The sequence below is a fragment of the Pristis pectinata genome, chromosome 17 (assembly GCF_009764475.1).
Source record: "Pristis pectinata isolate sPriPec2 chromosome 17, sPriPec2.1.pri, whole genome shotgun sequence".
Classification (NCBI taxonomy): domain Eukaryota; kingdom Metazoa; phylum Chordata; class Chondrichthyes; order Rhinopristiformes; family Pristidae; genus Pristis; species Pristis pectinata.
Genome location: NC_067421.1, coordinates 43,693,249 through 43,706,185, shown reverse-complemented (window position 1 = coordinate 43,706,185; position 12,937 = coordinate 43,693,249). Strand labels below are relative to the sequence as shown.

General features: G+C 42.4%; 1 protein-coding gene across 1 annotated transcript in view; it reads left to right on the top strand.

Annotated features, from left to right (window-relative positions):
* Positions 1 to 12,937, top strand: part of LOC127579258 (membrane-associated phosphatidylinositol transfer protein 2-like) — a 314,070-nt gene that overhangs the window by 126,219 nt on the left and 174,914 nt on the right. Inside the window, 1 exon segment of the mRNA XM_052031908.1 lies at positions 11,135 to 11,297. Coding sequence (XP_051887868.1) covers positions 11,220 to 11,297 — 78 coding nt within the window. The 5' untranslated portion in view covers positions 11,135 to 11,219.

Sequence of the window (12,937 nt, the reverse complement as noted above, 5' to 3'; positions counted from 1 at the left end):
GGTTGTGGTAGGTTTTAATGAAAAGTTGAATTAAGGTAATAGTGACAATTTGTTTGAATGATTATGTGAAATATTAATGTTGTGCAGAAACATAAGTTGATCATGTAGATACGACAGGAAGGTAGAATTGCTCTTTTACCCAGATGGTGTTTAGACTGTGGAATTCTTTGCCAGAAATGTTTGCAGAGAGAGTTGCTGCTCAGTATTTGCCTTGGAAAGTGAATGAATATGGAATTGGCTTGATATAATGTGTAGTGGGAATAAGGAGGTTGGTTTAGCTGCTGTTTTTGTAGAAGAGCACTAATAAGCAAAACAGCCCGTTTTTGTGCTGGGATGTTTAGTCAATGTAAATAGCTTAAGTTCTGTCAATGTAAAAGTCTTTCTTTCAGCAGTTTTGAAGACAGTAGCCAAAGTAATACTGGGCTAGAATTGTAAGTGGATATATGAGATTACATGACCACAGAAAGTGGATTACATTTTAATTTTGTTTGTGAAAAGGCTGCTTTATTCTGTAGATTTATCACAATGATACTGTGAATATTGATTGATGGGAAAGCTCTCACACTAAGAATTTTTTTATTTTGCTAAGGGATGTGGGCTTCACAGGCTGAGCCAGCATTTAATTGCCCATCCTGAGTTGTCCTTCAGAAGATGGGGGTGAGCTGCCTTCTTGTACAGCTGCAGCCCTTGAGATATGGGTATCTATCTAATCTCCACAATGCTGTTCGGGAGAGAGTTCCAGGACTTTGACCCAGTGACGGTGAAGGAACAGCAATATATTTCCCAGTCAGGACAGCGTGTGGCTCAGAGGGCAACTTCTAGGGGGTGGTGTTCCCCGTGCTTTTGCTGCTCTTGTCCTTCTAGCTCAGAGAGGTGGTGGGTTTGGGAGGTGCTGTCTGAGGAGTGTTGGTGAGTTGCTGCACTGCATCCTGTAGATGGTACAAACTGCAGCTACAGTGTGTCGGTGGTGGAATCAATGAATGGGTGTGGATGGATTGGTTAGAAAGTCAGGGATAATTAGAAACTATTCAGATTACTTTAAATGTAACTTTATTAAATATTGTAAAATATTAAATTACATTAGAACAAAATTAAAATATTAATACTAAGTAAAATAAATAACTGAGGGCTTTCTCCCATCTGATCTCTCGGGCTGGGGATGTTAGCCTGATCTGGCTTGGCTGCTGGACTCCGTGTGGAGTGCAGTGACAGATGTCCCAGAAAGTCCAGGGTTTGCCTGTGAGCAAACCCAGTCAACCTGATTTGGGCTGACAACTTTGAGTTGATCTTCTGATCAGAACAGAACAGAGTAGAATCATGTTTATTATCACTGACATATGTCGTCAAATTTGTTGTTTGGCATCAACAGTACAGGGCAAGACATAAAAATTACTATAAGTTACAAACATAAATAAATAGTGCAAAAGAGGAATGATGAGTGTTCCTGGGTTCATGGACCGTTCAGAAACCTGATGGTGGAGGGGAAGAAGATGTTCCTGAAACATTGAGTGTGGGTCTTCAGGCTCCTGTACCTCCTCCCCAATGGTAGAAACGAGAAGAGGGCATGTCCCGGATGGTGAGGGTCCCTAGTGATGGATGCTGCCTTCTTGAGGCACCACTTCTTGAAGATGCCCTCGATGGTGGGGAGGGTTGTGCCCATGATGGAGCTGGCTGAATCTACAACCCTCTGCAGCCTCTTTCGCTCCTGTGCATTGGAGCCTCCGTACCAGGCGGTGATCAACCAGAATGCTCTCCACTGTACATCTATAGAAATTAAGAAGAGTCTTTGGTGACATACCAAATCTCCTCAAAGTCCTGATGAAGTAGAGCTGCTGACGTGCCTTCTTCATGATCATATCAATGTACTGGGCCGAAGATAGATCCTCTGAGATGTTGACACCCAGGAACTTGAAGCTGCTCATCCTTTCCACCGCTGACCCCTCAATGAGGACTGGTGCGTGTTCTCCCGACTTCCCCTTCCTGAAGTCCACAATCAATTCTTTTGTCTTGCTGATGTTGAGTGCGGGGTTGTTGTTGTGACACCACTGAACCAGCCGATCTATCTCAGTCCTGTACGCCTCCTCATTGCCGTCTGAAATTCTGCCAACAACAGTAGTGTCATCAGTGAATTTATAGATGGCGTTTGAGCTGCCTAGCCACACAGTCATGGGTGTAGAGAGAGTAGAGCAGTGGGCTAAGCACGCATCCTTGAGGTGTGCCTGTGTTGATTGTCAGTGAGGAGATGTTACTACTGAACATTCCTGTTCCCTCTCCCAATTCCCTATGTGGGTGACATGTAGCTCACTGTGGTATAACATTATTACAGCTACAGACTTAGTAAACACCACCATACATTGTATTCCAGTCATTGATGAATAGCTGAATGATATGTTTAGGTTCAAACTGATCACGCAACTTGGATCAAAGTGCAGTTGTATGTGGTCTTCTAGGACTTATAATTTAAGTGCAGAAAGAATTAAGATTGATAATTCCAAATGTTGTCTACAATACGTGTCTTATATGGTGTTGGGCTTCTTGAGAGCTGTTGAAGCTGCACTCATCCAGGCAAGTGGAGAGTGTTCCATCACACTCTTGACTTGAGCCTTGTGGATGGTGGACAGGATCTAGGGAGGTAGGAGGTGAGTTACTCCTCACAGATTCCCAGCCTCTGAGTTGCTCTTGTAGCCACACTGTGGATATGGCTACTCCAGTTCAGTTTCTGGTCAGTGGTTGCCCTCAGGATGTTAATAGTGTGTTAATGCCATTGAATGTCAAGGGGTGATAGCTGGATTTTTTGTTGTTGGAAATCATCATTACCTGGTGTGAATGTTACTTACTGATTACATGTAGTGGGATCTGGCTTGAAGTGTGATGAGTGAGTGATTTCTTTAAAATTTGGGATTCAGATTTGACTTGTCATACGCACCTTGATTCAAAATCCAACATGGGCTGGCAATAGGTGTGGCCTGGAGCAGTATTTCAAAGTATCAGGGGCTCATTTGACTGTTCTCTAAAGAGTAGGATTGCAGAAAGGTATCACAATGGCAATCTATTATGGATAATTTTCCCATTCGAATGAATTTGGCACATTAATCACTGTTAGGCTGACGCTAATATCATTCACGTAGCTTATTTTTGAATTTCTTCTGCTGGCACCTATGATACAGGAAAATGGGTTTGATAAAGCCAGAAGCATTTATTATTTTAAGCTTTGCATTTAACTGTGTCTCAAATTTGGGCAGATTTACAGACATTGAATAGATATTGATTAACATTCAGCTGTTTACAAACCACAATAGTGAAGTCACTGAGATATGTTAATAGACTGGGAGCTATCAAGAAATCTCATTCTCTGACTTGTATTTCAGCATTTTACCGTGCTCCATAACTGATCAGCATCAAATGTGATGATCTATGGTGAATATAGCAATAGGAAATGTCATCCTCAAAGTGCATCAGAATAATTAGTTTTGCAGTCTCTGTGGCTTCCTTACTATTGCATGGTAGGTAAGCATCCAGCAAACTGAGCATTTTTTAGACAAAATGCATGTGAGGAAATGTTATCTTTAAATGAAAGACACAAGTTTAAGTTAATCAAATTGTAAATTATTCATCAAGCTTGTCCCTATTTTAAAGCTAGAAAATGCTAACTATGATCAGTTGGTTTGGTACATCTGGAGAGAGAAATTTCAGCTCTGACTGTTCATCAGAACTGGTGAAAGACCAGTGTCCTGAAACATTAACTCCATTTCAATCTCCACAGGTCCTGCTAGTTACATGCAACATTTTTTGCCCTTTTTGAGCTTTCCAGCATCTACATGTTAGATTGCACGTTAAAAGCAATAAAGTAACAAAAGCAAAGAGTTCAGCAGTAACACTGATTGGTAGAAGATTAAGGGGAATCTGTTCAACCTACAGTACCTCCACTCCAGAACCAAGGTACTTAGTTATCAGGCCCTCCCCTTGTATGTTTCAGTGACTAAGTTGATGAATTTGTCTACAGAGTTCACAGTGTAATACACTTGTATTTGCATATGTTCAACTCAGTCACTGAAGCGTACAAGGGGAGGGCCTTGTACTCAGCAGTGGGAGAGTCTAGGACCAGAGGGCACAGCCTCAGAATTGAAGACGTCCCTTTAGAACAGAGATGAGGAGGAATTTCTTTAGCCAGAGGGTGGTGAATCTGTGGAATTCATTGCCACAGATGGCTGTGGAGGCCAAGTCACTGGGTATATTTAAAGTGGAGGTTGATAGGTTCTTGATTAGGAAGGACGCCAAAGGTTACGGGGAGAAGGCAGGAGAATGGGGTTGAGGAGGAGAAATAAATCAGCCCTGATCAAATGATGGACCAGACTCAATGGGCCAAATGGCCTATTTCTGCTTCTATGTCTTATGGTCTTATCTGCAAGGCAAGGTCTTCTACCAACCTGCCGCCAGTATCCAATATCCTCCAACAATGAAACTTCATGGTGAGGTCCTGCAAAACGTGGATGAGTTTTCACGTGAGTTGATGATAAAATTTGCCTTCAGTGCACCAGCCCAGCCTTCGGTTGACTGAGTAAAAGGCAGTGTGTAGATCAAGACCTCGGATTGTCTGTGGCTAGCTGTGATCGCTTGGACTGGGAACTGGACTGATGCTCAGAAAGCAGGCAAGACTGAAAGACTAGAAAAATATCACCAGTGATGTCTCTGCAAAATCCACTGGAAAGGTAAACCAGTGTCAGTATCCTCTCCCAGGCCAGCAACCCTAGCATCGAGGCCTCATTTACCCTCATTTGCCTCTGTTGGATAGACCATATTATTCACATCCCAGCACCATACCTCCATGACACAGCCTCTATCCCGAGCTGTCACAGGAGGAGAATACCAGGTGAACAGAGGAAAAGATTCAAGGATGTGCTCAAAGCCTCCACTATGTATGGGATGCTTGCCTTTATTAGTCAAGGCATTGAATTCAAGAGTCAGGAAGTTATATTGCAGCTTTATAAAACTCTGGTTAGGCTGCATCTGGAGTATTGCATTCAATTCTGGTCACCCCATTACAGGAAAGATCTGGAGGCTTTGGAGAGGGTGCAGAAGAGGATGCTGCCTGGATTAGGGGGCATGTGCTATGAGGAGAGGTTGGACAAATTTGGGTTGTTTTCTATGGAGTGGTGGAAGCTGAGGGGGAGACCTGATAGAGGTTTGTAAGATTATGAGAGGCATAGACAGAGTAGACAGCTGGTATCTTTATCACAATGTTGAAATATCTAATACTAGAAGGCATGTCTTTAAGGTGTTTTAAGTTCAAAGCAGATATGCAGGGCAAGTTTTTTCACACAGAGAGTGGTGGGTGCCTGGAATGTGCTGCCAGGGGTGGTGGTGGAGGCAGATAAAATGGAGGTGTTTAAGAGGCTCTTAGGTAGGCACATGAATGTGTAGAGAATAGAGGGATATGGACATTGAGTAGGCAGAAGGGATTAGTTTAGTTAGAACATAGAACATTAAAGCACAGTACAGGCCCTTTGGCCCACGAGGTTATGCCGATCTTTTAACCTACTTTATGATCAATCTAACCACTCCCTCCCATATACCCCCTCCATTTTTCTATCATTCAAGTTCCTATTTAAGAGTCTCTTAAATGTCCCTAAAAAATGTCCCTAAAAAAATCATAAAGAGCAGGTGTCCCAGAACAGATCCCTGCGGAACACCCTACTATCCTTTTCCTGCCTCAATGGGACAAACCTATCCAGAACCCCCTGCAAGTGATCTCTAAACAGCCTCCACATTTCCATTCTGCATTTCCCTGAGTACATCTGCTCCCAATTTCCACTCCCAAGTTCCTGCTTAATAGCATCATAATTCACCCTCCCCCAGTTAAATACTTTCCCATACCATCTGCTCCTATCCCTCTCCAAGGCAAGGGTAAAGGTCTGGGAGTTGTGGTCACTGTCTCTGAAATGCTTACTGACCGAGAGATCTGATACCTGACCAGGTTCATTGCCTAGTCCCAGATCCAGAATGGCCTCTCCTCTAGTAGGCCTGTCTACATATTGTGTCAGGAATCCTTTCTGGACACACCTAACAAATTCTGCCCCATCCAAACCTTTTGCACTAAGGAGGTGCCAATCAATATTAGGGAAGTTGAAATCATTCACGACAACAACCCTGTTATTTTTGCACCTTTCCAAAATCTGCCTCAGTGTCTCTGTTGCTACTTGGGGATCTATAGAATACTCCTAATAGAGTGATCACTCCCTTCCTGTTTCTGACTTCCACCCACACTGACTCAGTAGACGATCCCTCCAGGACATCTTCCCTTTCTGCAGCTGTGAGACTGTCCCTGATTAGCAAAGCCACTCCCCCACCTCTTTTACCTCCCTCCCTGTCCCTAGGCATTCAGCACAACATTGTGGGCTAAAGGTCCTGTTCCTGTGCTGTACTGTTCTGTGTTTATATTAACAAGTTAAACGAGCAAGGAGTGATGGGTGAAATAATTTAATTATAAAATACTTTGGAATGTCCAGAGATCATGAAGATGCCAAATAAATAGTTTTTTTTTCATTTATTGCCCTTAATATATGTGACATTGTTGTTACCATGCAATATTTAACAATAATGTTTTTGAGGAGAGGATTTGGGGACTTAGCCTTGGTAATTGGTTTATTATGGTCACATGTACCAAGATGCAGGAAAAGCTTTTGTTTGCGTACCTTTCTGACAGATTACTCAATATATAAGTACAGCAAGGTATACAAACGGAAAACAAAACAGAATGCAGAATATAGTGTTACAGTTACAGAGAAATTGCAGTGCAGGTAGACAATAAAGTACAGGGGCCACGACGAGGTAGATGAGTGATCAAGAGTTAATTTAAAGGCCAGCTGGTCAGAATTCAGGACCAGCATCTTCCAGTGAGGAAGAAAGATGAAGATGGCAAGGTTTGAGAACCTTGGATGGTGAGAGATGTTGCAAATTTAGCCAAAAAGAAAATTCAAAATCAGAATCAGATTTATTATCACTGACTTAGATAACATGAAATTTGTTGTTTTATGGCAGGAGTGCAGTGCAAAGACATAAAATTAATATAAATTGTGAAAATAAATAGTGCAAAAAGAAGGAATAATGAGATAGTGCTCATAGATTCATGGACTGTTCAGAAATCTGATGGCGGAGGGGAAGAAGCTGTTCCTGAATCATTGAGTGTGGGTCTTCGGAGTCTCATATGTAAGGAGGCATATGTAAGGTTTAGGAAGCTGAAATAAACAGGACCTTTGAGGAATGCAAAGTACAAGAGAACTTAATCAGGGAATCAGGAGGGCTAAAAAGGCGGCATGAAATGCCCTTGGTGAATAGGATTAAAGAGAATCCAAGGGGAGATTTTGCTTGACAAATCTGTTGGAATTCTTTGAGGAAGTAACAAGTAGGTTAGACAAAGGAGAGTTGGTGGACGTTATTTATTTGGATTTTCAGAAGGCTTTTGACAAGGTGCCACACACAAGGATGCTAAACAACATAGCCCATGGTGTTAGGGGCAAGATACTAGCATAGGTAGAAGACTGGCTGACTAGCAGAAGTTAGAGAGTAGGCATAAAGGGGTCCTTTTCAAGGGTCCGTCCTGAAGAAGGGTCCTGACCCGAAATGTTGACTGCCTGCTTTTCTCCACGGGTGCTGCCTGGCCTGCTGTGTTCCCCAGTGTTTTTCATCCTTTTCAGAATGGCTGGCAGTGACTAGTGGAGTTCCGCAGGGGTTAGTGTTGGGACCACAACTTTTCACTTTATACATTAATGATCTGGATGATGGCGTTGTGGACAGGTTTGCACCAATAGGTGGAGGGACAGGTAGTGTTGAGGAAGCAGAAAGTCTGCAGAAGGACTTGGACAGGTTGGGAGAATGGGCAAAGAAGTGGCAGATGGAACACAGCGTAGGGAAGTGTGGGGTTATGCACTTTGGTGGGAAGAATAAAGGTTAGGCTATTTTCTAAATAGGGAGAGAATTCAGAAATCAGAGGTGCAAAGGGACTAGGGAGTCCTAGTTCAGAATTCCTTCAAGGTTAATTTGCAGGTTGAGTCGGTAGTAAGGAAGGCAAATACAATGTTAGCATTCATTTTGAGAGGACTAGAATATAAAAGCAAGGATGTAATGCTGAGGCTTTATAATGCATTGGTCAGACCACATTTGGAATATTGTGAGCAGTTTTGGGCCCCGTATCTAAGGAAGGATGTGGTGGCCCTGGAGAGGGTCCAGAGGTAGTTCACAAGAATGATTCCGGGAATGAAAGGGTTAATGTCTGAGGAATGTTTGATGGCTCTGGGCCTGTACTCAATGGAGTTCAGAAGGATGGGGGGGAATCTCATTGAAACCTACCGGATATTGAAAGGCCTGGATAGAGTGAGCGTGGAGAGGATGTTTCCATCAGTAGGAGAGTCCAGGATCCGAGGGCACAGCCTCAGAATAAAGGGATGTACCTTTAAAACTGAGATATGGAGGAATTTCTTCAGCCAGAGGGTGGTGAATCTGTGGAATTCATTGCGACAGATGGCTGTGGAGGCCAAGTCATTGGGTATATTTAAAGCAGAGATTGATAGGTAAGGGGGGTAAGTTAGCATAACGCTTTACAGCGCCAGTGACCCAGGTTCAATTCCTGCCGCTCTCTGTAAGGAGTTTGTACGTTCTCCCCGTGTCTGCGTGGGAATCCTCCGGGTGGTCCGGTTTCCTCCCATGTTCCAAAGATGTACAGGTTAAGAAGTTGTGGGCATGCTATGCTGGCGCCAGAAGCGTGGCGACACTTGTGGGCTGCCCCCAGAAACACTACGCAAAAGATGAATTTCACTGTGTATTTCGATATATGTGTGACTAATAAAGATATATCTTATAAGGGTTACAGGGAGAAGGTGGGAGAATGAGGTTGAAAAAAAATCAGCCATGATTGAATGGTGGAGCAGAGTCGATGGGCCGAATGGCCTAATTCTGCTCCTGTGTCTTATGGTCTTCTGGACATGGAATTTAACTCAGACAAGTGCAAAGTGATGCTTGTTGGGAAGTTAATCCAGGGCAGGACATACATAGTGAATGGCAGAGCCCTGGGAATGTTGTTGAACACAGAGACCTTGGGGTATAAGTACATAATTCCCTGAAAGTAACAACATATGCAGACAGGGTGGTGAAGATGGCATATGGCATACTTGCCTTCATCAGCCAAGGCCAAGCCGAGGTCTGTGACCAGTGGTCTTCTGCAAGGATCAGTTCTGGGGCCACTGTTGTTTATGATGTATGTAAATGATTTGGACGAAAATGTCAGTGGGCTGATTAGTAAGTTGACAGATGACACAAAAATTGGCAGAGTTGTGGATAGAGGGAAAGATTTTGACCAAGGATTCAGTGGGGTATAGACCATATGGACAGAGAAGTGGCAGATGGAGTTTAATCTGGACAAGTGTGAGGTGTTGCACTTTGGGAGGTCAAATGTAAGGAGAAAGTAGACAGTAAATGGCAGGACCCTTAGGAGCATTGCTGTTGGAAAGTATAAAAGTTGGGGAGTTTCGTTGCATCTGTATAAAACTTTGGTTAGGCCACACTTGGAGTATTGTGTGCAGTTCTGTTCACCCTGTTACAGGAAGGATGTGGAGGCTTTGGAGAGGGTGCAGAAGAGGTTCACCAGGATGTTGCCTGGATTAGAGAGTATGAGCTATAAGGAGAGGTTGGGAAAACTTGGGTTATTTTCTCTAGAGTGTCAGAGGCTGAGGGCGATCTGATAGAAGTGTATCAAACTATGAGAGGCAAAGATTCAGTAGATCGAGTCTTTTTCCCAGGGTGGAAATGTAAAATACTAGAGGGCATAGGTTTAAGGTGGGGGGGGGGGGTGCTTAAAGGAGATTTACCTGGCAAGATTTTTAAACAAAGAGTAGTGGGTGCCCGGAATGCACTGCCAGGCAAGGTGGTGGAAGCAGATACAATAGCAATGTTGGAGAGGCATTTAGAGCAGGCAGGGAATTGAAAGTTATAGACCATGTGCAGGCAGATGGGATTAGTTTAAATTGGCATCATGTTTGGCATAGACATGGTGGGCCGAATGGCCTGTTCCTGTGCTGTACCGGTCTGTGTTCTATGTGTGATTCTTTTTTTTAATCATAAGTGTACTTTGGAAAAGTTATTAGATGAATGGCCCCAAGGATGCTCCCAGTCAGATGTTCAGTGGGCTTGGAGTCTAAATCACAAGCTTATACTATTGAAAGCAAGGGGAGGTGATAGGTGCTCTGCAATACCTACTTGAGTGATAAAGCCGTTGTTCAGTCCCATGAATGGTAGAATGGGAGATTTCATATCTTGAAAAGGAGCTCCCAGTGTGGCTGCTCTCCTGCACATTTCCTCACTTGGGGCTAGGATTTTACTCAAAGGGAGTGAAGGAAACATCTCAGGATGTATCACAATATCAAGTTTGTTTGACATTTGCTACCCAGGATATGAATGTGCATGGATAATGAATTAACTCCTCTGTGCCTAGAAAAGATTTATACAATTGTAGTAGAAACAAAGGGAAGGTACATTGTGGCAATTAATTTTCCTTTGAACAGATATGTGTTGATGTTAATTTTGATAGTTACCCTAAAACTATAACTTCGATATTTATTTTAGTAATTCTCTATAAAGGTTGCTTATTTCATGGAATTAGTAGGATATGAGGTGCTGTGGCATTATGTTGCAAAAATGCTTCTCTTTCCCTGAACACTAGCTATTATTCCTACTATTACTGTTACATTTTTACCTCAGAACATAAGAATCAAGTATAACCTACCTCCTTGTAATTGGTAAAATCTATCTATTTAGACTTACAAATATCTACTGTGTTGAGGAATAGATTTTGCATGGTGTAACATTTTGAGAGCAGTGTCTTGGTAGTAACTATAGCCCAACACTGCTTAATTTTCACTGTTAGCAGTAATACAAAATGCAGGGATTAGCTGCATTAACCCAGAGTTGGTGCCAGGGATTGGATGATTAGAATAAGGAGGTGGGGTGGGGGAGGGTGGTGGTTAATTCTAACCAATAGATTATTAAGGTGGGTGGGTTGTGTAATGCTACCTTTAGACTTAAGAACATTATAAATATTTATTGGAAAAGTGTTTAAAGGTGCTGGTGTTCCTTCTTTTTTCAGGTGTGTTTAATAGATCATAAACCGAGGGTTTGCTGGCAGTCGTTGGATTAATTTTAAACTGTGAAGAGTCTTTCCATAAGGCAAAATGCTCATAAAGGAATACCACATCCCTCTTCCCATGAGCGTTGAGGAGTATCGTATCGCACAGCTGTACATGATTCAGGTATGACCTACAGCAGCCAGAGATTGTAACTGACTTAGAATTGGTCAATATCACTGATCAACTCATCAATTGGTATTGCTTGATTGAGAAATGTATGGTACTTCTGGTGACATAGAACTGGTTTGGGTTAGTGCAGCATGGGGAATGTTTCCCTCTGTCTCCCACAACACAGATTTTTATTGTTTTTCGATAACAAGAAAAGATTGTTGAGGTTTGATCTAAATGGTACCTGCATGTTGCTAAATGTTATTCCTCTGATTGTAAACTTTATAAATTAACTGGGTATTTGCCCAAGAATGTTGATTAAGCACAGTGATAGAGCTGAAGAGTCTTTAGAAAAATCCTGAAGCATCTTGCCAGCTTGTGAAAGTGTTGTTCCATTCTAGAATGCTCTTGCCAATTAAAAGATGAATATTTGTAGCAAGTGAAGAGTAACCCACCAAACTTATCAACAAGAACAATATCTATTTATGTAGCATCTTTCATTTAGCACAATGTTCCAATAGGCTTCACGAGGGAGCTGACCAGGGTTGAAATAACCAAGTCTCAAGGTAATAAGGGCATGGATGAGGTTTATAGCAATGGGTGAAACAAGGGATGTGTTGAGTCAGGCAATGTTGCAGAGTTGTAGAGCCTTACAGCACAGAAACAAGTACTTTGGCCTGCCATATCCTTACTGACCATCAAGTACTCATCTATACTGATACCATCTACCAGCATTTGCTCCATGTCTTGGCAATTCAAAAGCTCATCCAGATGCTTCTTAAACGCTGTGAGCAATCTAGAGCGGAACAGCACTTTCACAAGCTGACAGAATTTTTTAGAATTTTTCTAAAGACTCTTCAGCTTTAACAGGCAGTGCATTCCAAGGCAATATTTTTGCATTATGATGAAAAAAGTGGTCTGGGGTAATGGTGTGGTTATAAGGTTTGAAACTCAGCTCAGCTTCTGATGTGATACCATAGTTTCAAACAGTCTGGTTTGGTTTTGGGGCAGAACCATGATGCAGCAAGGAGAGCTGCTGCCTCATGACTCCAGTGACTCAGTTCAACCCTGATCTTTGGTGCTGTGTGTGTGCATTTTGCATGTTCTCCCTGTGACTAGGCTAGTCACAGGAGAACATGCAAGAGATAGGCTAGTTGGGAACTGTGAATTGCCCCCAGTGTGTAGACAAGTGGTAGAATCTGTGGGGAATTGATGGGAATGTGGGGTAAATAAAGTGGGAGTAGTGTATATGGGGACCTGATGGTCGGTGTGGAGTCAGTGGGACAAAGAGCCTGTTTGCATAGAAGCTGCAAAACTCACTTCTGGTTACCGAGGAAAGAGATGGAATTGGTGGTCAGGTACGGAGACTGTGACAGGGAGAGAAGTTGGGGGGCTCCAGGCTTCAATGTTTGGTTGGAATAAGTTCCAGCAAATCAGTACTAGATGTTGAATTAATGTTGGTTGTCTTACAGTTTAAAGACAGTGGAGGTTTCAAATAAAAAGTGGCAGTTAGGTAGAGCTAAATATGTTACCAAAGTGAAGGGGAGAATTTCCTATAATATAAATTATTTTTAGCTTGCTTGCATTTGTATGATATATAACATAATTTGCTTAATTCACTTTTTAAATTTTAATTTTTTATTCTGAAATAAAAT